This window comes from Nipponia nippon, unplaced genomic scaffold (genome assembly GCF_047370975.1).
Source record: "Nipponia nippon isolate SJK-2023a ecotype South Korea unplaced genomic scaffold, ASM4737097v1 scaffold_33, whole genome shotgun sequence".
In the NCBI taxonomy this organism is placed as follows: domain Eukaryota; kingdom Metazoa; phylum Chordata; class Aves; order Pelecaniformes; family Threskiornithidae; genus Nipponia; species Nipponia nippon.
Window position 1 is genome coordinate 4,696,302 of NW_028262351.1, and position 23,573 is coordinate 4,719,874.

At 38.7% G+C, this 23,573-nt stretch overlaps 1 protein-coding gene across 1 annotated transcript in view; it reads left to right on the forward strand.

The window, feature by feature from the left end:
• The window catches only part of LOC104021663 (F-BAR domain only protein 2), a 105,168-nt gene that overhangs the window by 65,243 nt on the left and 16,352 nt on the right, over positions 1-23,573 (forward strand). The window contains exons 13-22 of the mRNA XM_087770798.1: positions 577-755; positions 1,343-1,354; positions 1,780-1,804; positions 2,645-2,687; positions 3,344-3,438; positions 12,544-12,647; positions 14,645-14,774; positions 18,139-18,250; positions 20,034-20,189; positions 22,508-22,640. Of these exons, the coding sequence (XP_087626924.1) occupies positions 577-755; positions 1,343-1,354; positions 1,780-1,804; positions 2,645-2,687; positions 3,344-3,438; positions 12,544-12,647; positions 14,645-14,774; positions 18,139-18,250; positions 20,034-20,189; positions 22,508-22,640 (989 nt within the window). The remainder of the gene's footprint in view (positions 1-576; positions 756-1,342; positions 1,355-1,779; positions 1,805-2,644; positions 2,688-3,343; positions 3,439-12,543; positions 12,648-14,644; positions 14,775-18,138; positions 18,251-20,033; positions 20,190-22,507; positions 22,641-23,573) is intronic.

The window sequence follows — 23,573 nt, forward strand, 5'->3', positions numbered from 1 at the left end:
CAGCTGATGGGGTTTAGCTTACTGTACAGCCTTCTGTGTAACTGGCATCCTTTATTGCAAAATTTTCAGTGCCTCTGCAAAAAGGGCAATGGTGGCTGCTGCTTCCTCTACTGTTATGCTTGGTACAGGTACCTTGGGCATTTCATTGCTAATTAAAAAGGCTAGGAGTTTCCCTCACTTGGTTTAAAAGGATTTCTACAATGTATACGTTTTTCATACATGCATTAGAATCCTTTGTTTTACAAATCATAAATTTAACATACAGAAGTGTTGCTACTGTAGAATCTTTCATTTATCCTGATGCTTTCAAATATGCAGTTGTTCAGTTATATGACATCATGCCTTTGATAACAGAATACCGTTATGAAGATGAATGGAATATAAAAACTAAATTTGAACTGTGAGTTGTGAATTTTGGACAGTGGATATAATTGAATTGTCTGTATAAGCACAGAAAGAGCTTAGGCAGCATTGTTTATCTGTGGTGTTTACTTAATATGAGCATTTTGTAGAGAGTAATTATGAAACAGATTAAACAGATTAATTTGAAGTATTTCCACCTTAACTGAGAAAAACATACCAAAGAGAACCATTTCTATTCATCCAGTGATTCTGACTCTGAAGATGATGAACCCAAGAGGTTCCATGTAGAAATAAAGCCTGTCCAGTCAAATAATAGCTTGCAATATGCCATGCCTTCCTTGGATGAATTAAAAGTATCTATAGGGAACATTGCTCTTTCTCCAGCAATATCTGTAAGTAATTTTGTTCCTTGTATTTTTAATGAGTAGAGAAGAAAAGTGGTAAGGAATCTTTAGTGTTAACATATATTTTACTGTTCAGAATTTATTCTAGGTTCAAGTTCAATGATGCTTTTTTTCTTGTGCACTTTATTCTTTATTTATATCTTTGATACACTTTATTGCAATGTAATGTTAAGTAATTCTCCCTTTTCAGATTTTAACTTTACTTTGAGTCTTGGGAGTGCTCAGTCCTTGTCTTTCTGCTGTTGCCACCACAAGACATTTGAATATATATGGAGTTAGCTGAGCATGGCTTTTAACATAGTTTACTAATTCGTATTCAATAATATACAGACCTTTAAAACAGATCATATAATGTGGATACATATAACTTTTACAGTGCAGCTTTATTGTATGTATTCTTCCAAACCACAGAATGATCCTTTATACCGTGGGATGATATTACAAATGAATAGTATTGAAGTATGCTAGTACAGTATTCAGATAAGAATACAGATGACTCTGATTTTAAGGAAAATATGCATATTAAAATATTAATGATTATTTTTCTCTTTTTTTCCTCCACGTTTTGAAAGCAGAAACACAGTTCTGTAAGTACAAAATGGCTTTTTATTCATGTTTTTAGATTAAAACCAAGTAAGTGTAGTATGTGAGAAAGTTATTGGGAAAACCTTAGGAATGTTTCTATTCTTACCTGTCAAGCATACCATGTGATATAAAAGCTGTTTAATTTTACTGGCCCAGCCTGTCCAGGGATTTAGTCATACTGTTGCCTCTGTCAGCTCTGCAGTCTTCATTCCTGCCTTTTCTTACCAGTGTGGCGGGCACGCACTAGTTGTTCTGTCCTGGCTCATGTTCTGGTCTTCTGCAAGCTCCAGAATGTTCTGCCTGACATTGAAAGCAAAATATCACATGGAAAGTTGAGTGGAAATAAGAACCCTGGGACTGTTAAGTGGTTTATTTGACAGCTGGTAAAATAATTTATTCTTATGGGTTTGGTTTTTTTCTGTTTCAGGCACAAATGAATCAAAAGTCATCTAGTAAGTGTGAATATTTAACTTTTAGTCTATTTATGTTAGTTTTTTAACATAGCATGAAAATTTTTTTTTATTATTGAAGAAATAAATTTATTAAGTATTTGTATTTTAAGTAGAAAAAATATTTCTCTTGTCAGTTCTAGGTACCTTTATGATATTTGTCTTTGAACTACTCACAGTAAATTCAAAGGGCAAAATTAAGTTATTTGGTCAAAATTTCAAAGCAGTTAGCAGATGCTGCCCAAAGACCTCTTCTTTTTCTGTATACTCAGCTGTTCCCTGTTCTGGGAAACAGATGAGGCTGGCTGTGACAGTGAATGAGGAACAAGTCCAAGAGCCAAAGGGGTGTGTGTGTGGGGAAATACAATGGAAATTACTCTTGTGTAAGTTCTTAAAACCCTTCTACCCGCTCGAGTTGAGTATCATCCACAAAACAGCAAAGCACACTCTCTCTGTTTTATAGTCAAAAACACAAAACATGGCCATGGAGATAGAGGATAGAGCATTAGAGAATTAGTCTCTGTCCTTTAGGGTTTTTCTCAGTGGGAAACCAAGCCAGGTTTCCTGAAGAATAATATTGATGTAAACAGTATAATTTAAGGAAGAAATTTCAAGTGACCAACACTTTCTCCTGAAATGCATTGCTCTGTTTAGTCCTCTCCATTTAGAAGGTATTTCAGGAGCATCTGAATTTATATTGTCAGAGATAATGCATTTTCTCTTCTCTATTTTAATAATTCATAATTAGTTTTGAACTGCAACTATTAACATTTACTATCTTTTTATAATGAAGCTGAAAGATTTTTATTTTAGAGTGGTGATAATACTGTGTCTTTTGCTTAGGTGAAGAGTTAACAAAATCAAAGCTTTCTACTCCAGCTAATGAGTAAGTTCAACTTTTAAAATTATATCAAGTGTAGTTTTGGGGGAATTTGGTCTTATTTTGATTTAAGACTCCGAGACTCATTGGAAATATCAGTCGACTGCTATTTTAACTCAGGCATCTATTGCATCATAAGAGTTAAGGAGTAATTATGTAACAATGGAGATTTCTATTCACTTGTTTTCACCTTCTAATGCATTTGCTTCGTTGTGATCTGTCTCAATTGATATTTATAATTATGTGATTACAAAATATTGTTTTTTATTAAAATTTCAGATTTTAAATAAGATGGGTTTAGTTTCCATCATATAGTGTTCCATTGTAAAGTGTTTAAGATTACAAGCCCCAAATTTGGACAGGTCTATATACATTGCTCATATATATATATACTAAAACAAATTGATTTGTAGACGTATGTCTTGTCGAAAATGAAAAAAATTTACTGACATTAACAAATATGTCCACACACAAACTTGCACCAAGGTATCAGTTCAGATAGTTTCCTTACATGTAAATCAGTTCCTTGACCTGCAATTTGTAAGTACTTTTAATTTTTAGATGCAAAGACTAATACAGAAGATGAATTACCAAAGTTGTAATTTTATTTTTATGAGTATATACATCTTTCATTAATATTCCAATTGTAACTGTTACTATAGAAAGGGGAACAGTGACCTTCTGGCATGGGATCCACTCTTTAGCAGTCCTCTTGAATCTTCCTCTTCAGCCTCCTTGGCATCCTCATCCTCCTCAGGTAAAATATTTGATAGTAGAAAATGTTTTCTGCATATTCTTCAGGATGTTCTGTTGTTGCTTTTTTTAGTCATTGCAAGGGGATGTGCTTTGACTATTGAAATTAAAGAATTTTGTAAAGCAGTATCCTATGTTATGAGTAATACACAACTCAGGGTGCAGTATATCAGGCTTTCAAGCTAGGGAGCAAGGGGGAAGAGGGAACACTAGAAACCTTAGGAAAATTCTATCATGCTTTTGTCTTTTTTTTCTTTCCTTCTCTCCCTTTACAAAAAATGATCATCATCTATGCTGGAGGAAGAATATAATTCTATTTTTTCAGTTGGTAAAGTTGGGAAGTTAAATGGAGGTTGTCACAGCAACTGAGAGATGCTGAGCTTGCACTGTGAACAGGGATGGGTTTCTTCTTTCCAGGAAAGCCTGTTGAGCTATATGTAGTACAAAGCCACTGTGGAGCTTTGCTGTGAGGAACTTGTTTCCTGTAGGAAACCATTAATCTCTTCGGAGATGTGTGGGCATAATCCAAGGGGAGAGGGAGAAAAATGGCAGGACTGAGACTGCAATTAAGGGGGAGTTCCTGGCACCACCTGAGAGCAGGTGTATTGGGAGGAAGAGGGTGGGCTGAGGAGTGTGGGAGGTGAGGGGAGGGGGCAGATACTGCATGGGAATTTTGGGTGCAGGATTTTGGAGGATATTAGTGTGGGCAGAACACTGGCAGGCTTTCGTGAAACTTGGTCTTTGGGGGGAAAAAAAAGTTTACAGAAATAGGCAATATTGATTTTTACATTCAAAATGCAGTGAGGGAGAGAGAGGCAAAATAGCATGTGAATGGGTATGTGTGTTGAAAAGGCTGAGAGCAGGAGATGTTGAGAAACTAGTTCAGAAAGAGGAAGGAGAGAGCAAAACAAAAACAGATATTAGGGCTATGTTAGGACCTGCTTACTAAAAGTATTTATTTCCTTAAATTATTTACGTTGATTATCTCAGGGGATTTAAGGTGGAATCTACTATTTACTAACAGTAGCAGATACGTTGTTTCATAGTTCTCTTCAGTCTAACTACTGCATGTCTATTTTCCAACCCCTACTGTCTTAATGTAGAGACTCTTCACCTCCCATGTGACTGAGAAAGGAAGTGTTCACTGTTTCTTTTAGCTAGGTATTCTTATTCCAAAAATTATAATAGACCTTACTTCTTTGTTTGCGATCATGGCTTTCTAACTGTTTTCATCTGTACTTGATCATACAGGTTGAAGAACAGTAAGAAAGAGTACATATATCAATAGGAGAATTCTGACAACTAGTGCTAATTCTACTTGGCCTTAGTAATGTCCTATTAGCAGCAAGCAGCATTGCTACATAACCCTTAGGGTTTTAAGTGGAACTTATTCCTCCACTACAAATTCATGTTCCTTAAAAGTTATGGTTTATAACAAATCTAGCTTACAGAAATCATTAGATTGTCTCTTCCTCACTTAGGTATCCGGTCAAGATTATTGGCTAGTGGATCCACGTTTGTAACATATTTAAGGATAAATTTTATATATATATATATTTATATATATAATTAATAGTAAGACCAATTGTTCTCAGGGTACCCAGCCCCCCGAGCTGGAAGACAGGGATGGGGAGCAGAATGAAGCCCCCATAATGCCCCCATAGTCCTGGCTAACCGGGGAGCTCCCAGTTGACTGGAGGTTAGCAAATATGACACCCCTCTACAAGAAGGGCCAGAAGGAGGATCTGGGGAACTACAGGCCTGTCAGCCTGACCTCGGTGCCAGGGAAGGTTATGGAGCAGATCAACCTGAGCGCTATCACGCGGCACGTACAGGACACCCAGGGGATGAGGTCCAGTCAGCATGGGTTTATGAAAGGCAGGACCTGCTTGACTAACCTGGTCTCCTTCTACGACAAGGTGACCCGCTTAGTGGAAGAGGGAAAGGCTATGGATGTTGTCTACCTGGACTTTAGTAAGGCCTTTGACACCATTTCCCACAGCGTTCTCCTGGAGAAACTGGCTGCTCATGGCTTGGATGGACGTGCTCTTCGCTGCGTATAAAACTGGCTGGACGGCCGAGCCCAGAGAGTGGTGGTGAATGGAGTCAAATCCAGTTGGCAGCCAGTCACAAGTTGTGTTCCCCAGGGCTCAGTGTTGGGGCCAGTTCTGTTTAATTTCTTTAGCAATGATCTGGAGGAGGAGATCAAGTGCACCCTCAGTAAGTTTGCAGACAACACCAAGTTGGGTGGGAGTGCTGATCTGCTGGAGGGTAGGAAGGCCCTACAGAGGGATCTGGACAGGCTGGATCGATGGGCCGAGGCCAACTGTATGAGGTTCAACAAGGCTCAGTGCCGGGTCCTGCACTTGGGTCATAACAACCCCATGCAACGCTACAGGCTTGGGGAGGAGTGGCTGGAGAGCTGCCTGGCAGAAAAGGACCTGGGGGTGTTGGTCGACAGCCGCCTGAATATGAGCCAGCAGTGTGCTCAGGTGGCCAAGAGGGCCAATGGCATCCTGGCTTGTATCAGAAATAGTGTGGCTAGCAGGACTAGGGAAGTGATGGTCCTCCTGTACTCAGCAGTGGTAAGACCACACCTCGAGTCCTGTGTTCATTTTTGGGCCCCTCACTACAAGAAGGACATTGAGGTGCTGGAGAGTGTCCAAAGAAGGGCAATGAAGCTGGTGAAGGGTCTAGAGCACAAGTCTTATGAGGAGCGGCTGAGGGAACTGGGGTTGTTTAGTCTGGAGAAGAGGAGGCTGAGGGGAGACCTTATTGCTCTCTACAACTACCTGAAAGGAGGTTGTAGTGAGGTGGGGGTCAGTCTCTTCTGCCAAGTAACAAGCGACAGGACAAGAGGAAACTACCTCAAGTTGCGCCAGGGGTGGTTTAGATTGGATATTAGGAAAAATTTCTTCATTGAAAGGGTTGTCAAGCGTTGGAACAGGCTGCCCAGGGAAGTGGTTGAGTCCCCATCCCTGGAGATATTTATAAGATGCATAGATGTGGCGCTTAGGGAAATGGTTTAGTGGTGGACTTGGCAGTATTAGGTTAACGGTTGGACTTGATGATCTTAAAGATCTTGTCCAACCTAAATGATTCTATGATTCTATGAATATGCTGAAAAGAAGTTGTGCTTTCTCAAAATAATGTGTTTTGCTAGCTGCATTATTGCTTCGATCTGGTGTTGGAGTCTGTAGAGGAAGGCAAAGGATACTTAATTTGTTGTACTGATGGTTGTTACTATATCCATTTCTTTATTGCTACACCTGGATAGGAGGCTAAAGCAGGTTAGAATCATAGAATCATAGAATATCCTGAGTTGGAAGGGACCCACAAGGATCATCAAGTCCAACTCCTGTCCCTGCATAGGACAACCCCAAAAATCATAACATATGTCTGAGGGCTGTCCTGGTTTCAGCTGGGATAGAGTTAATTTTCTTCTTGGTAGCCAGTATGGGGCTGTGTTTTGGGTTTAGGATGAGAACAATGTCGATGATACACTGATGTTTTGGTTCTTGCTAAGTAGTGCCAAGTAGTTGCTAAGTGGCGCTCACACTGGTCAAGGACTTTTCAGCTTCCCCTGCTCTGCCGGGTGCACAAGAAGCTGGGAGGGGGCACAGCCAGGACAGCTGACCCAGACTGGCCAAGGGGCTATTCCATATCACATGACTTCATGCTCAGTATATGAGCGGGGGGAGTTGGCCGGGGGGGGGGGGGGGGGCAATGATCGCTGCTTGGGGGACAGGCTGGGCATCGGTCGTCGGGTGGTGAGCAATTGCAGAGTGTATCGCTTGCTTTGTATTACTATTGTACTATTATTACTTGCTTTTATTATTATTGTTATTATTACTATTACTACTGTTCTATTTTTATTTTACTTTAGTTATTAAACTGTTCTTATCTGAACCCACGAGTTTTCCCCTTTTGCCCTTCCGATTCTCTCCCCCATCCCACCGGTGGGGGAGTGAGCGAGCGGCTGCGTGGTGCTTTAGTTGCTAGCTGGGGTTAAACCATGACAGGGTGTTGTCCAATTGCTTCTTGAATGTTGTCAGGCTTGGTGCGATGACTACCTCCCGGGGGGAGCTTGTTCCAATGCTCCACTACCCTTTGGGTGAAGAACCTTTTCCTAATGTCCAGCCTAAAACGCCCCGGCATATCTTCCTGCCGTTCCCTCGAGTCCTGTCATTGGTGGTCAGGGAGAAGAGATCAGTACCTGCCCCCTCCTCCTTCCCTCCTGAGGAAGCTGTAGACTGCGATGAGGTCTCCCCTCAGTCTCCTCTTCTCCTGGCTGAACAGACCAAGTGACTTCAGCCGCTCCTCGTACGGCTTCCCCTCTAAACCCTTCACCATCTTCATGGCTCTCCTCTGGACACTCTCTAGTAGCTTCATATCCTTTTTGTACTGTGGTGCCCAAAACTGCACACAGTCCTCAAGATGAGGCCACACCAGTGCAGAGTAGAGCAGGACAATCACCTCCCTCGACTGGCTAGCAATACAGTGCTTGATGCACCCCAGGACACGGTTGGCCCTCCTGGCTGCCTAACCTGCCAGGTTAGGAAATGTTCATACAGTCCCTCCTGTCAGCAGAACTGTGGAGAGAGTAGCCTCTGGCTGATGAGCAGTGACAGGTAATTGGGATCCGTAACATCCTCTGTAGCCATATCTGGGGGGAGTCATCTGCCGGAGCCCGCATACCTGGAAGTGGCTTATGCAGAGAGCTCTATATTTCATTGAAATTGGTGGAATATAGTGCCCTGTGGGCGTAAGTAGATTTTAGTTATGAAACATCTGTGCCTTGGCAAACTTTATCTGCTAAATAATTATTTAAAGCAGTGTTGTTCTAGGAGTTAACTAAGCTATGTACATTTGTGAAATTATCCATGGAATCCGAGTGTTCTAAAGTATAACAAATTACTAATGCGTTTGGAAAAAAAATACTGAATTGGGGTATTTCATGATGTTGTTTAAATCAAGTTAGCTTCTGATGCTCACTAACCTCCAGCTTAGTTATGAAGACTTTAAAAAATAGACAACTTTGATCTGATTGTATTTTCCTTGAAATCGGTGTTTTATCTTCAACTTGAAGGTCAGTATAGGTAAGCTGATGCTTAAAGCTTTTGAAAATCTCAATCCAAATATTTTGTGTCCAGAATATATACATGTCATGATCTAGCATGTCCCACAGATACTTTTTTTTTCTTTTTACTGTAAAACATTTCTTTAGATATTGTTTTGTAACTCTGAGTTAATCATTGAACACCTAAACTACCATGGTATTTGATCAGACAGTGGTTTATGCAGCATAGAAGTAAACTTTGGTCATCTGTGAATAATCCTGCTTTATTAGAAGTTTAAGCTAACTTTGTTATCTTGAACAAGCACAACAAACATTTTTAGGCAGCTATTGATATTATAAAAATGCTTATTTTTATTTCTCTTCTTCATTTTCATCCATGTGTATTTTTAAAATAGTCTTGCACATTTCCACATTGCTTTTGTATAGGATTTGTAGTAGTATTTCAAAACCTTCAAATTATATTTAAAATACCTGTTAGAAAGGGAAAGCTGTGTTAAATCTGTTTATTTGGGCTTGGAGAATATACTTTTTCATGACAAAAGGACAACTGTAGAGAGGACACCTATACTTTTGATCTGAACTTTTAAATGTGTTGCTCTCTTTTTAATTCTGTATGCCACTCTGCTGTTGTTCCTAGCTTTGCCAATCTGCAAGATGTTGAGAATTTACTAACCTTGCATTTGCTGCTTCTGTTGTCATCTACTGCAACAGGCAATAGCCAAGTGCAGGGAATACTTGTGGAAAAATACCTGTTTTCCAGCAGCCTGAAGACTCTAGGATGAGAGAGGAAATAAACTGGGGCAGATGATGTCTCATACATACAGTTACTCACTAGATACAGATTCATACAGACAGAAGAACATCATACAGGATCTCATGACTGCATTGTCTTCATTCATTCACCGGACAGCAATTTATGTTGGGCCTTCCCATTACAGATGTTAAGGGTAAGAGGATAAAAATGTTTGGAAGGAACAGAGAAGGGTAGGTTTGATTAAATAACTTTGAAAGAAATGAAAAGCAGAAAGCTGTGGAGAGGAAACAAACATGGAGTAGGACACAAGGAGGAAAAGACAAAGATGAGAGAAAGTGAAACCATGACAGGGAAGAAGTTAGAGGAATAAGGAAAGTCATGAGAAGTAGGGCCTTAAGGGGAGAGAAACAGAATAAATTACTTGTCTTATTTAAAAAATGGAAAATGACATGGTTGACAGTATGAATGAAGTACACATGATATGTGGCTGGGGTTTTTTTTCTTTTTTTTGGTAAAATTTTTAACCTAGTAGAGCAGTTATTTTTCATGCTGGCTAGTAATCCTCATGCAGTGGATACTGAATATGTTTTTGAAGTCTGGATTCATATTGAAATTTTTATCATTTCAGTATTGCTCCTAGTTTCAATTCTTCCCTTTTCCTTCAACTACACTGAAAGAGCATAATAGGAGCTCCTCCTCATCTACCACTGATTTGCCTGAGTGTAGAGTATCTCAGTCTTTGCTTGGACACGAGATAGATTCTGGGTCTAGAAGCCCATCTTCACCAGACTTTACCATTAGCACTTAGTGCAAATCTGGTGTTACGGCAGCACCATCAGGGAGCACCAGTACTTTATCCTCTGTTTCATGGTCTCAGAGTCAGTGGATTTCCTTTACTGATGAACTTACAATTAGACACACAAGCACAGACAAGAAGGAGCCCCAAAGATTGCATTTTAAAACTGAAAATGCCTGCCTTGCCTCTTCTGCTTTGCTTGGGAATTCTTCCAACAGCTGTGCTTCTGAGGACCAAAGTGACCTTTTCAGTAATACTCTATGCCACGAACAATTATTCATTGAAGAAACTGGCACTGCTGCTGAAATTTCTTCTGCATCGTCTTCAGCACTCCTGGACTATAGTTGTCATGGTTTAACCCCAGCCAGCAACTAAGCACTACACAGCTGCTCGCTCACTCCCCCCTCCCCGGTGGGATGGGGGAGAGAATCTGAAGGGTAAAAGGGAGAAAACTCATGGGTTGAGATAAAGATAGTTTAACAGGGAAAGCAAAAGCCGCACACACAAGCAAAGTGAAACAAGGAATCCATTCACTACTTCCCATCGGCAGGCAGGTGTTCAGCCATCTCCAGGAAACCAGGGCTCCATCACACGTAACGGTTACTTGGGCAGACAAATGCCATCACTCCAAACGTACTCCCTTCCTTCTTCTTCCCCCAGCTTTATATGCTGAGCATGACATTATATGGCATGGGATATCCCTTTGGTCAGTTGGGGTCATCTGTCCTGGCTGTGTCCCCTCCCAACTTCTTGTGCAGCCCCAGCCTACTCGCTGGTGGAGTGGTGTAAGGAGGAGAAAAGGCCTTGACTCTGTGTAAGCACTGCTCAGCAATAGCTAAAACATCCCTGTGTTATCAACACTGTTTTGGTCACAAATCCAAAGCATAGCCCCATACTAGCTACTATGAAGAAATTTATCTCTATCCCAGCCAAAACCAGCACAATAGTTTAGTGTCTTCTTGTGTTCATACAAATAAGGGTATGGCAAGCATGCATTGTGTACTGCTCTTTGCTAATTGACTCCAAAAAGCAAGCTTTGGACTGATTTTTTTTTTTTTGTTATTATTGCTCACCTTACATTAAAATTAACTCATCTTCTTTCTTAGAATGTACTAAACTGCTTGTTAACACCAACTTCCTTCAAAGTTAGGACAATGAAATAAATATTCAGCTTGAAATAAGAAGAAAAATTCAAATTATTTGATTAAAGGCATTGCTTTTTCTTAACTGTGCAGAGCTTTGCTTTTCTAGAAATAGGAATGTATAGATGTTTTCAGATTAAATACAGTTAGATAAATTGGATTTAAAACTGTTCCTTTTTAACACCCAGTATTTTGAAGCGTGGATGATATCGTGGTAATGCTACATACTAAGAGGGCAAAGGAAAAGTGCATTTGGACAAGTGGGCCATGACTCACTGAATACCTGTGATACTGCAGCAGACTACTTAATGTTTAGCATGCACTATCTTCCTGGGGCATAACAAGAATTTTAAAGGAATGACTGATATTTCAGAAGTGAATTTACTTGGGGACATTTGAGTTTGCAACTCTTAAGGTGGATGTGGTCAGTATTAGCCTAATTTCTTTCTTCCCAAGTCAGTGATGAAACTCCCATACTCCAATGACGGCAGAGTTATGCTGAATGCCTGAGAAAATCCCATACTTAAAAGTTACATTTTTAAATAACATTAACTGATTTAATTAAAAAAGAACCATCCAGAATAATTTGAGGGAGATGATAGGATGTGCTGCAACGACATAGTTTAGGATTTCAGTCTATTTTGAAGTTAATTTTAGATCTGGCATACTCATTGGATGGCATCTCATTTATTTTGAAGTACAGTTCTATTTGGAAGTGACTATGTAAAAGTGGCATCTTTGTACTGCTGCCACCATCTGTTAGTTGTGTCTGTTAGGTTTAGAAGGACATGAGGGCAGTATTTTTTTTAACTGCTTTTTACTTCTCATAGTTTGGTTAAGAGATAATATGGAGTTACTGTGTTCTTGCAATCAACAGAGTAATTTATCTGTTATACTGGTGTATACTTACTGAAGTCAGTGGAATTTCAGAGGGCATAATTTGATGTAAACAGAGTTATGCCATTGTCAGCCAGGACCAAATATGAATTTCCACTGAATTTTCCATTTGTGGTGAGACATAAAGACTGTCCTATATTCTGAATCCATATAGACTATACACAAAAGAGAACTCAGGTAACATCATCTTTTTACATACAAACCTCTGAGAATAGTTAGTATAAAATCACTTGAGAGGAATGAGGAAGCCCATGATGCCATTTTTAGAGTCACTTTTCAGGGTATCACATGGCCCTATTTTAAAAACATTTATGATTAGTGGTAAATCTTACAAAATGGAGATTGAAGCATAACTTCCAGTTATTCTATTTAAGTGAGTACATATTTATGTTCAGTGTGACCTTTCTAATATTGATTTTCTTAAATTTGCTTTCTTTCAGCAAGGCCCACAACTCCTCTTTCTGTAGGCACCATTGTACCCCCTCCAAGGCCTGCTTCAAGACCAAAGTTGTCTACAGGGAAACTTAGTGGAATTAATGAAATAGTATGTATTGATTGTTGGGTTTTTTTTTTTAATTCTCCACTGTAACTTGATTCCAGATATATCATTTATGCTGTTACAATGGAGTTACTTTCCAGCCAATGTTCAAGGAATCACATACTCAGATTTTCACCATTGCCAGATAGGCATGGAAGTTGTTCGTGATAAACATGTTACTATAACAAAATAATTCTTAACTGAACTAAAAAGCTCCAAAACATAAATTTTGCGTCAGCTGAATGTTTTTAATTGAACAAATTAATAACTTGAAAATTAAAGGATAGCATATGTGTGGGATTAAAAGTTTTCAAAATGTGAAATACTAGTGAAGTTAGTGAACTCCATTGATTTAGAGATATCACCAAAGCTTTGGGGAATGACTGGTATTAAGTAGATCTTTATCAGTCATGTGTTGACACAAGTAGCCCTGCTGTGACTTCTCCCTGCCCTTGGTGCTGGTTGGTGGAGAAGGGAGGTGGCAGATTGCAGCAGCTGTCCATTGGGATAGTGACAGGTTGCACGCTGCCTGCATCTCTGCTCACTGCTTGCAGTGCAGGTCCACCTGTTGATAAGGAATGTGGCAAAAAATGGAAATACCCAGACAGGATATCAGACCAAGCCATGCTTAATCTCTTCTATGAATATTATGATTCTTTGGGTTTCATTTGACTTACTGACTTGGAAAAATTTTACCATGTTAAGATTCTCTTACTGTCTTTCAAAGTAGCAAGATACTTTTACCATATTCTTGTTATGGACAAAATTCTGGTCTTATGCTTTAACAAAACTGAAACATTGTTTAACTCTTGCTTTTCTGTTATGTTATAAGGTCAGAATAGGGTTCATTTTGAGATTCTTTTCTTATTCCAATATAAAACTGTAGTAATTGCACTTAGACCAAGAAATCTGTTCTTCATATCATCAGAATTAAAGAGAAGAATTTAGCTGGTACTGTTCTGCTATAAAGTATGATTCTGCACAAAGTTACATGTTTTAGAAATTGACTTTTATCTGGATACAAGAAGATTGTGAGTTGTCTTCATTATATGTCACCTCCTTTTACAATTCCCACAGTCTGTATAAAAGTCATATACTCAGTGACAAGTGTGATAGAACTGAAATAAAAAAACAATTACCCAACCAAAACAGATGCTTCAGGAGTTCCAGTACCTTTTAGATAGGTTAATCCCAAAATGATCATTAGTTATTTTAAACTAATACCTTAACAATTAAATGTATCATAAAACTATCCAAAAATTTAGGGTGGAAGGGACTTTTGAAGATCTCCTCTAGGCCAACCTCCTGTTCAAAGAAGGGCCAACTTCAAAATTGCATCAGATTGCTCAAAACATGCCTCTTTGGGCAACCCAGAGCTTAACCACAAGGTTATAAGAAGGAATTTTTTCCCTATATTCAGCTGAAATTTCCTTTGTTATAGCTCTTGCACCTCTGAATAGAGCCTGACTCCATCTTCTTTGTAGCTAGTGAAAGACTGCTAGTAGATCCCTCCTTAGGCTTCTCTTCTCCAGGCTGAACAAACCCAGGTCCTTCAGCCTCTGCCTCTCTCTCATGTCCTCCAGTCCTCAACTATTTTAGTTGCCCCCTGCCGAACTCACTTCCAGTTTGTTAGTAGCTGTCCTTTAGCTCTGAAAATCCACATTTGCTGCACACATATACAGGGCTATAGGCTTAGGTTCTGCTACTGTGTTATAATGCAATTATTGACAGGCTGTTACATAATCAAATACATTAGACTTAACTACCCAGGCAAAAAATTAATAATGATAAGCTCTGAAATAATGGAATTAATTCCCATAGAAAATGTGGGTTCTGTTTTACACTAAAAACTAGGATACATAAAGCATTAAAAGAAATATGTTGAGAAACACTATGAAATTGATTGGGGAATTAAATGAAGAACTCTTCTATTTACAGTCTTTTTTCATCTTTTTAAAAGCACTTTCTGTCTCTGTAATACTCTTGTGATCTCTTGTGTTTAGCCTAGGCCATTCAGCCCTCCATTGACCTCTAACTCAAGTTCACCACCTGCAGTTCCCTTGGCACATGCAGAGAGCATTTCCTCAATATCCTCTTCTGCTTCCCTCAGTGCAGCAAACACACCTACAGTTGGTAAGTTAAATTAACGATTTTAACTCATTTTAGAAATGGTATAATTCAGCCACTGAGTTCCACCTGTTAGGAAAACCATTCCTTGGAGTTAGTTGTTCCATATGTGAGTCCAGTCTAGGTACTTCAAGTATCCTTTGCAATACCTGCTTCTAAATGACACTGAGAGACAGAACAGTGTCATTTGACTAGATTAGACCATAGATCCAATTATGGCATGTTTTTTAGTGAAATATTTTTCAAAATTAAAATATTCCATGAATTCGTATTTGGTGTGCTTGTATATCCATTCATCAAGCACAACGTTATGTATTTTTTCAGAAGATGTTATTGTATAGGTACAGAAATATTTTGGGATACTGATAAATATGAATTAATATAAATGTTCACAAAATTGAGTTCTTTTTATGTTATTTTAATTTTGTTTGTTTTCCTGTAATTGCAGTTTCCAAAAAAATAAAACCAATGCATCTTTTTCTTCCAGTTAGTGAAGTATATAAGCTAAACAGAGGTGTTTAGTAAAAGCAAAACAACCAACCAAACAATAAAGATGAAGATGAAAAGCAAATCAGTCTTCCTGTGCTGCCACTAATTTCAGAAGGTTTTCTCGTGTTTTTAAAGTCAAGTCCCTCAGTTATGATATTTGATTATAAGAAATAACAAGGAGACTTGGGGGGGGGGGTATTTGTGGGTTTTTTTAAAAGACATTTTAACTTGTTTCTGTAGCAGAATTGAAGTATTTCATTCCTGAACACTATTACCACTTTAGCCCCAAGTTAAATCAGACTCTTGAGTTAACACTCAGTTATCTATGAATGTTACTGATGCCAAGGATTCCTCACTCAGGCTCAGTACCTCAGAAGAGCATCTGCACAGCTTCTAGCGGGAGCTCTGCATTGAAAGCAATGCAGCTGTTTCCACCCTGTGCAGGACCAAAGCTAGTAAGGTCTGCCTAGTCTTAGCTGCTGCAGTAGTGGCACAGTTCAGTGTCCCAAATGCTGAGAAGCATCATAGAAAGATAACTGATATTTTGGTTGCCAGAGTCCATCCAGGCTCACTTCCTCAGGCCTCAGCACTGGTGCCAAGGAACCAGAAGTTGGTGGCAGCAGCATCAATAGCCCCAGCTCTGTGTGTGTGTGTATTACTGGAGACAGTGACAGAGTGAAATCGTGAGGTGAGGGAGGAGGTAAGGAAGTGTGTGCTGACACCAAGGTTTGACATGGTTATTAACCTGGCCTAGCAAAAATAAACAAGGCCAGTTCCATCTGTGCTGATTGTATAAATTAAATAGTCCTGGAGAGCTGGGAAGGGCAGTGCAGACAGCTGAATGATTTTGGGGCATGAGGATATACTCTGCGCTACTGTCTCTATTCTTTTGGCTTTTGCACAATCCAGTGTTTCCCTTACCTCATTTGTTCTAAATAATGGAGAATTGACTGTAATTATCTTGTTCCAAGTGAACTTGTAGGCATGCATAATTGAATTTCTTTTATGCTTTAGCCTTGTTTTCATTTGAAATGTATTTTTTATATATTAAATTGTTTAAGATCTATAACATCTATTTTTGCTTGAAATATTTTGTTTTCTTGCAATGTTTTGTTTCATTTAAACGTAATAGAGGATGATCTTTTGATCGGATCACTTCCTACAATTGAAAAGCTTTGTGAGACACCACCAGGTATTGTATTAGAAGCAGATTTACATGTTAACTAATCATCTTAGTGCACTACAGCTAATAATATTGTATTTCTTTTGAAATAAATTTCTCTAGCTATTTCTGGTGTCTGGCAGATACAAGTAGCTTGAAAGCTCAACTACTTAACAAGTTATATGTTGCTGAAGTCACCAAAACTTGATATAACCACTTTTATGCAACATAATCTTCCATTGATTCCCCCCCCCCCCAAACAAGCTGAAAATTGGTCTTGTTTCTTCAGTTTGTCATTAATACTTTCTTGGAAGAAAAGGGAATATATTTTTACTGTGACAATCCTTATTCTCTTAAGACGAGTAGATAAAACCGTTTCTATATTTCTAAATAATACAAAGCTTTGAAGATACAGATAATAAAGATAATATTTTTTAATACATTTTATTTTTACGACAGCAGTTTAGCCAATATTAAAATTACCTGAACTGGTGTTCCTAAACTGAACTAAAACCATTTGATCAGACTTATTTATTTGCCCTTTTTATGGCCAATGATGCAGTCTTTTATTCTGCAGTTTGGCAACCTCCTCGAGCATGTCAATGCAACTGTTGAGTCAGCACAGCTGAAGGGCTATTAACAGTGGTTAGGGCTGAGGCAGGTGGCAGGGCATCAAAGCCAGATTTGCTGGTGCTGCCAAAGGTCCTAGAACTGGACCCGTGAGCTGGACTGCAGCCTGAGATACAGCGAGTCTGCCTTGGCACAGCTCTGTGACATCCCGTCCCTCTGAGAGCTCACAGCAGGCATGTGATACAGGCTGTTTCAGCAGTGGTACAAAAAATTAGTAAGATGCTCTCCACTACACTACTGCACTAATAAAAAGATAGAACTTCTAGTATTGTCTTTTATATTCGGTACACATATAAAACACTACTGAAAAGTAAAATCCCATGACAACTGGTTTTGTCAATTATACACACACATTTCAAAAAGCCTTAGCTGAGATCTGAGTTGATTTTTATAGCTATGCATTGGAACTTCGTTGCGTAGGCACAGGCATCTGTGAAAGCTGACGCAGGCCTGGTAATTATTGTAAACTGCTATGTATTTCCAGGTACCTCCAAGGTACTCCCAGAATCTTTACTACGTAAACATTAGACAACTTTGCAAAATACTTCTCCAACAATTTCTGCTTGGGAATTGTAATCTTTGTTGGCTGAAACAGTTAAAAGAATGTTCAACAGTTCACTTATGTGTGGTAATATTAATGTATGTGCATTTATGTTCATACATACTGTAACTGAATTCTTTGCATTTTGTGACTCTTTTATCATACATTTTTCCATACTATAAGCATACAATAGGGACTTTTTTAAAGTATTGTAATTAACGTCTAATTTCCTTTGGATCTGTTGACTTCAGTTTCATCAGTAGCCATTTTAATGTAGTGTTCTTCTGTCTCATATGTATTTCCTTGTGTCTGTCCGTTTACAAAATGTCATACTGATAGTCCTGTTTTTTTAGGCTGCTAAGCAGTGTTTTGATGGTGTGATTGTACTGTACTATGTTTATATTTTTCTACACACTTTTCAAGTAATACTTCAGACTCTGCTGTGACCTTGATGGTAGTAACCTCTTGTAAAAATGAGAAGTGTAGTCAACCATTCTGAAATCTATTGCTAAGCTTTTTGAAAATTAAACCTATACACTGTATTCTAGGTGTTTCACGTGGTCCCAGCCCTGTCAGCCTTGGAAACCAGGACACCTTGCCTGTTGCAGTAGCTCTTACTGAATCTGTTAACGCCTACTTTAAAGGAGCAGATCCCACAAAGTTAGTTAAATAGTGAATTGTTTTGAATGTAATAAGTTTCAATAAGAAAATATACTGGTTTTACTTTTAATATTTTTGGGGAAAATGTATATACATTAGAAGGGGGATTCACAGGGTTTTTTCCCTGATATAACGGATGTCATCTATCTGGACTTCTGTAAGGCCTTTGACACAGTCCCCCACAATATCCTTCTCTCTAAATTGGAGAGATATGGATTTGATGGGCGAACTGTTTGGTGGATAAGGAATTGGCTGGATGGTCGCATCCAGAGGGTAGTGGTCAATGGCTCGATGTCCAGATGGAGAACAGTGACAAGTGGTGTCCCTCAGGGGTCCGTACTGGGGCCAGTGCTGTTCAATATCTATCTTCATCAATGACATAGACAGCAGGATCGAGTGCACCCTCAGCAAGTTTGCAGATGACACCAAGCTGAGTGGTGCAGTCGACACACCTGAGGGATGGGATGCCATCCAGAGGGACCTGGACAAGCTGGAGAGGTTGGGCCTGTGTGAACCTCATGAGGTTCAACAAGGCCAAGTGCAAGGCCCTGCACCTGGGTCGGGGCAATCCCCAGTATCAATACAGGCTGGGGGATGAAGGGATTGAGTGCAGCCTTGAGGAGAAGGACTTGGGGGTACTGGTAGATGAAAAGCCGGACATGAGCCAGCAATGTGCTCTCGCAGCCCAGAAAGCCAACCGTATCCTGGGCTGCATCAAAAGAAGCGTGGCCAGCAGGTCAAGGGAGGTGATTCTGCCCCTCTCCTCTGCTCTGGTGAGACCCCACCTGGAGTACTGCGTCCAGCTCTGCGGTCCTCAGCACAGGAAGGACATGGACCTGTTGGAGCGGGTCCAGAGGAGGGCCACAAAAATGATCAGAGGGCTGGACCACCTCTGCTATGAGGAAAGGCTGAAAGAGCTGGGGTTGTTCAGCCTGGAGAAGAGAAGGCTGCGGGGAGACCTTCTTGCGGCCTTTCAATACTTAAAGGGGGCCTACAAGAAAGATGGGGACAGACTCTTTAGCAGGGCCAATAGCGATAGGACAAGGGGTAATGGTTTTAAACTAAAAGAGGGTAGATTCAGACTAGATATAAGGAAGACATTTTTTACAGTGACGGTAGTGAAACACTGGAATGGGTTGTCCAGAGAGGTGGTAGATGCCCCATCCTTGGAAAATTCAAGGCCAGGCTGGATGGGGCTCTGAGCAACCTGATCTAGTTGTAGATGTCCCTGCCAATTGCAGGGGGGATGGACTAGATGACCTTTAAAGGTCCCTTCCATCCCAAAGCATTCTATGATTCTATAAGTGACAGCAGTGGCTTATCACTCTCTATTGGCCTACATCCCTCTAGGAGTTCATATATCCCTGCTTTACAAAAATGTGTTCAATGAAAACACTGAAAATGAGAAGTGTTTTTATTATAGTCAGGTAGGTGCTACATGTAAATTTGGGCAGCTTAAAAGCACCTCATTCCCTCTGTCACATTGCTTGCTATGCTACTTGGGCTTTGCCTTAAGCATAGTTGTGTCATGTTTTCAAAGCCTGAAAAATATCCACCCATACTACTGTATGCTTAACCAGCTAAACTTTTTTTCTTATTTCATCTGACTTCCAAGTTGAAACTGATAGTATGTTGTCATAGTGCCACCTTACCCTCATTTGAAATTGATTTTCTGTTTTGAATTCAGCTCATCAGATTGTAAAAGTACGATTGCTTTAAAATTAGTATTAAAACTAGGCAGTTAATGAGTTGCAATAAAACTGATGTTTTCATTCTCTTCTAGATGTATTGTGAAGATCACTGGTGATATGACAGTATCATTCCCAAGTGGGATTATTAAAGTCTTCACCAGCAACCCATCTCCAGCTGTGCTCTGCTTCAGGGTAAAAAACACAAGCAAACTAGAGCAGATTCTTCCAAATGCACAACTTGTATACAGGTTTTGTATTTTTTTTTTAATATAATAGTAAACTACATGATTTGTAAAATGTGAATTGTTGTATACGTAAATCAGAATTCTCTACAGTCTTGTTGATTTGCTTATACATAATTTAATTTCCTGAACTAATCTTGTTTAGCTCAGTTCCTCTCCACTGCCACCATTAAAAATTTCAGTGATTACTGGACTTGAAACTTATGCTGAATATAACAGGAGCCATTAAAAATAGTTTGCAAATGTAGCTGTGTTTTTACACACATTTTATAAAAGAAATGGTTTAATAAACTATTTAAAAAAAAAACAACATTTTTTTCTAATCAAGCTACATGAACAATATAGTTAATTACAGATACGGAGAAAAATTAGATGTCAAAAATAGGACACATATTGTCATATGGATTTCTTTATACAGTAGTAACAATGGTAAGATTAAATTATGAAACAGTAGCCTTAAATAGAAAACAAGTAGTAAGAGCTATACCTAATCTCATTTGTCAGTTACTAGTGTATTTTTTAAGCTGTATCATTTCTATGGTAGATCAGATCCATTACATAACTGTATCTCTCAAGTGTATAGCAGCATGCTTAGGAGTATTCTTAAGAAAAAAAGCTGCTGGTTGAGTAGGATAATTGTTGAAATCACAGCATTTGGACATCTTTTGCAAAAAAAAAAAAAACAACAAAGAAAACAATTCTAAAAGCAGATATCTGTTTCAGCCGAGCAGTTTCTATTTCATTTATTGGAGAAATTATTTGAAAACCAGTTAAACACTTCTAGATGCTACATTTTTTAAATTACTGAAATAACTTGAAACAATCAAACCACATGCATCCATTCTTTTGTATTTAATTTCATTTTGATCGTTCATACTTAATGTAATGAATGATTCATACAAAATTAAATTTATCATTCTTTGACATGACAGTTTATAACTGAAATGTTAGCAAAGCTGTATCTGACAGTGAATTATACTGAAAAAAATATATTTTGGAAAAAAGTGAAAATGTCTAGTATTCTTGTTTGAGTGCTGTAACATTTCACCTCTAATTAGAAAGGATGCATGTACTGGATATTTATGAAGTTAAACCTGTATGGTAATAATTTGACTTTTAATCATATACTGCAACGACTATCATTTGCTTAGTATTTATAGAGATGGAACTTTTTAATGTGAGTGATATTTGTGGAGACATCAGAATTTCTGTTTTGTATTACACTTGGTTGTGGAGCAGCAAGAAGGATTTTGCTACTGGTTTCATTTGTTTAAATTTTGGAAGGCCTCTGTGATAAGTGTTTATCTATATATTTTACTGAAAATGGAAATTGCATGAATGACAACACTGTATTGAGAACCAAATTCTAAGTAAATTGGACAGGCTACTGGTATGTAAGTCACTGTTCTAGGACGTTCAACCCATTGCAGTCATATTTACTGTGTTCCAGGTGCTCGTTTTCAGCTTTCACTCTGCATGCCTCCTTAGGGATGGATGCAGTTCCTCTATGTATCCACAGATGATCCGCAGAGCTCTTTGATTCTTAAGTGATTTGAATTTTGTTTCTGAATCAGTTTTCTTAAAAGCTTCATCCTTATTAAAAAATAAACCTGATGCAACCAGAGCTGAAAATATTCTTGATCTGCAAAACACCTTTTCGTGCTCCAGTAGCTCCCAACCAGGATTTTGCTTCTGCAGTCATGTGCGCACTTTTACCTACATATAGAAATGATATAATAAATTGTTACTAATATTGAATGTAACTATAAATATCTGAGAAACAATTGTTTATAATAATTTGAAAATCGCTTTTAATTGAAAAAATTTGAAAGCTTACACTCTCTATAAATATGTGAAAGTGTGGTAACATACAGCACAAATCTTAATTCAGTATATTAGTGAACCTGTGTCACAACAATTTTTTTTGTTTTTGATTTTAGGATATATTCCAAATTGGATAACATTCCTTTTCAAAGACTGCTTTCATCCCCACCTCCCACACATTCTCATGGCACCTGATTTAATAAAACACAATTTTAATACAATGCAAAATCCAAATTCAGCATTAGCTCCATCTTGTGATGCAGATCATCAGTGGAGGAAACTCACTGCTCCGCAACCTGGAAGGACAATTTTTACCAGATACAACAAGCAGTTAATTTGTCTTAATATTTAGGAAGGTACAATTATGTGTTATAAAGCATTAGAACAAATTCTTGCTTGAAATAGTGAAGAAGGGGAAAGATCTAGTCTTAATTTTTAGACATCAGAAATAATAAAACTCAGTGTTGCTTTCTGATTCCTACCTTTCTTTTTCTTTGTAGTGATCAGTCACAAAGTGACTCCAGTACTAAGGATTTTTGGATGAACATGCAAGCTATAACTGTCTACCTCAAGAAATTATCAGAGCAGAATCCATCTGCATCCTATTATAATGTGGATGTTTTAAAGTATCAGGTAAACACTTTTTTCCCTTTGGAATTTTAAGGAACTCTGGCAGATTTCATATCTATACAGAAATTATAAGAATTGTTCTTCGCCTGCTTGCATGCATATGAACTGTCATCCCTCATCTAGGCCAATTCTGGGTATGTCATTGTTTCCAATGCAGAGGCTCTGCCCAGGCTGAGTGCATTTGTGTTATGCTTTCATGTCATTCCCTGTTCATTCATGACCTGTTTCAGCTTTCTCACACTCCAATTCATGTGTGCAAGCTTCAAACACTGCTTCTTTAGGTATTTGTTAACAAAGTTAAGTTTTCCTTGAATTTAGGGGTTTTGGTGGGGGTTCCTTTGAGTTTGTAATTATATTGTATTTTGATTTTGCAATTGCATAATTTTTGGATGCTGTAGCTAATCAACTGTAATATATGAGAACACATGATGTTCTCAACTCTCACAGTATAATGGAACAGCTCATCCTGGAAACCATTTACAGGCACGTGAAGGACAAGAAGGTCATCAGGAGTAGTCAGCATGGATTCACCAAGGGGAAGTCATGCTTGACCAACTTGATAAACTTCTATGATGAAATGACTGGCCTTGTAGATGAGGGGAGAGCAGTGGATATTCTCTAGACTTCAGGAAGGCTTTTGACACTGTCTCCCATAGCATCCTGTCATGGTTTAACCCCAGTCGGCAACTAAGCACCACACAGCTGCTTGCTCACCCTCCCCCCTCCACAGTGGGATGGGGGAGAGAATTGGAAAAAAAAAAAGTAAAACCCACAGGTTGAGATAAAGACAGTTTAATAGGACAGCAGAGGAAGAAAAAATAATAGCACTATACCAGCTACTAGGAAGAAAATTAACTCTATCCCAGCCAAAACCAGGACACATCCTCATAGAGAAGCTGATGAAGTATGGGCTGGATGAGCAGACAATGAGGTGGA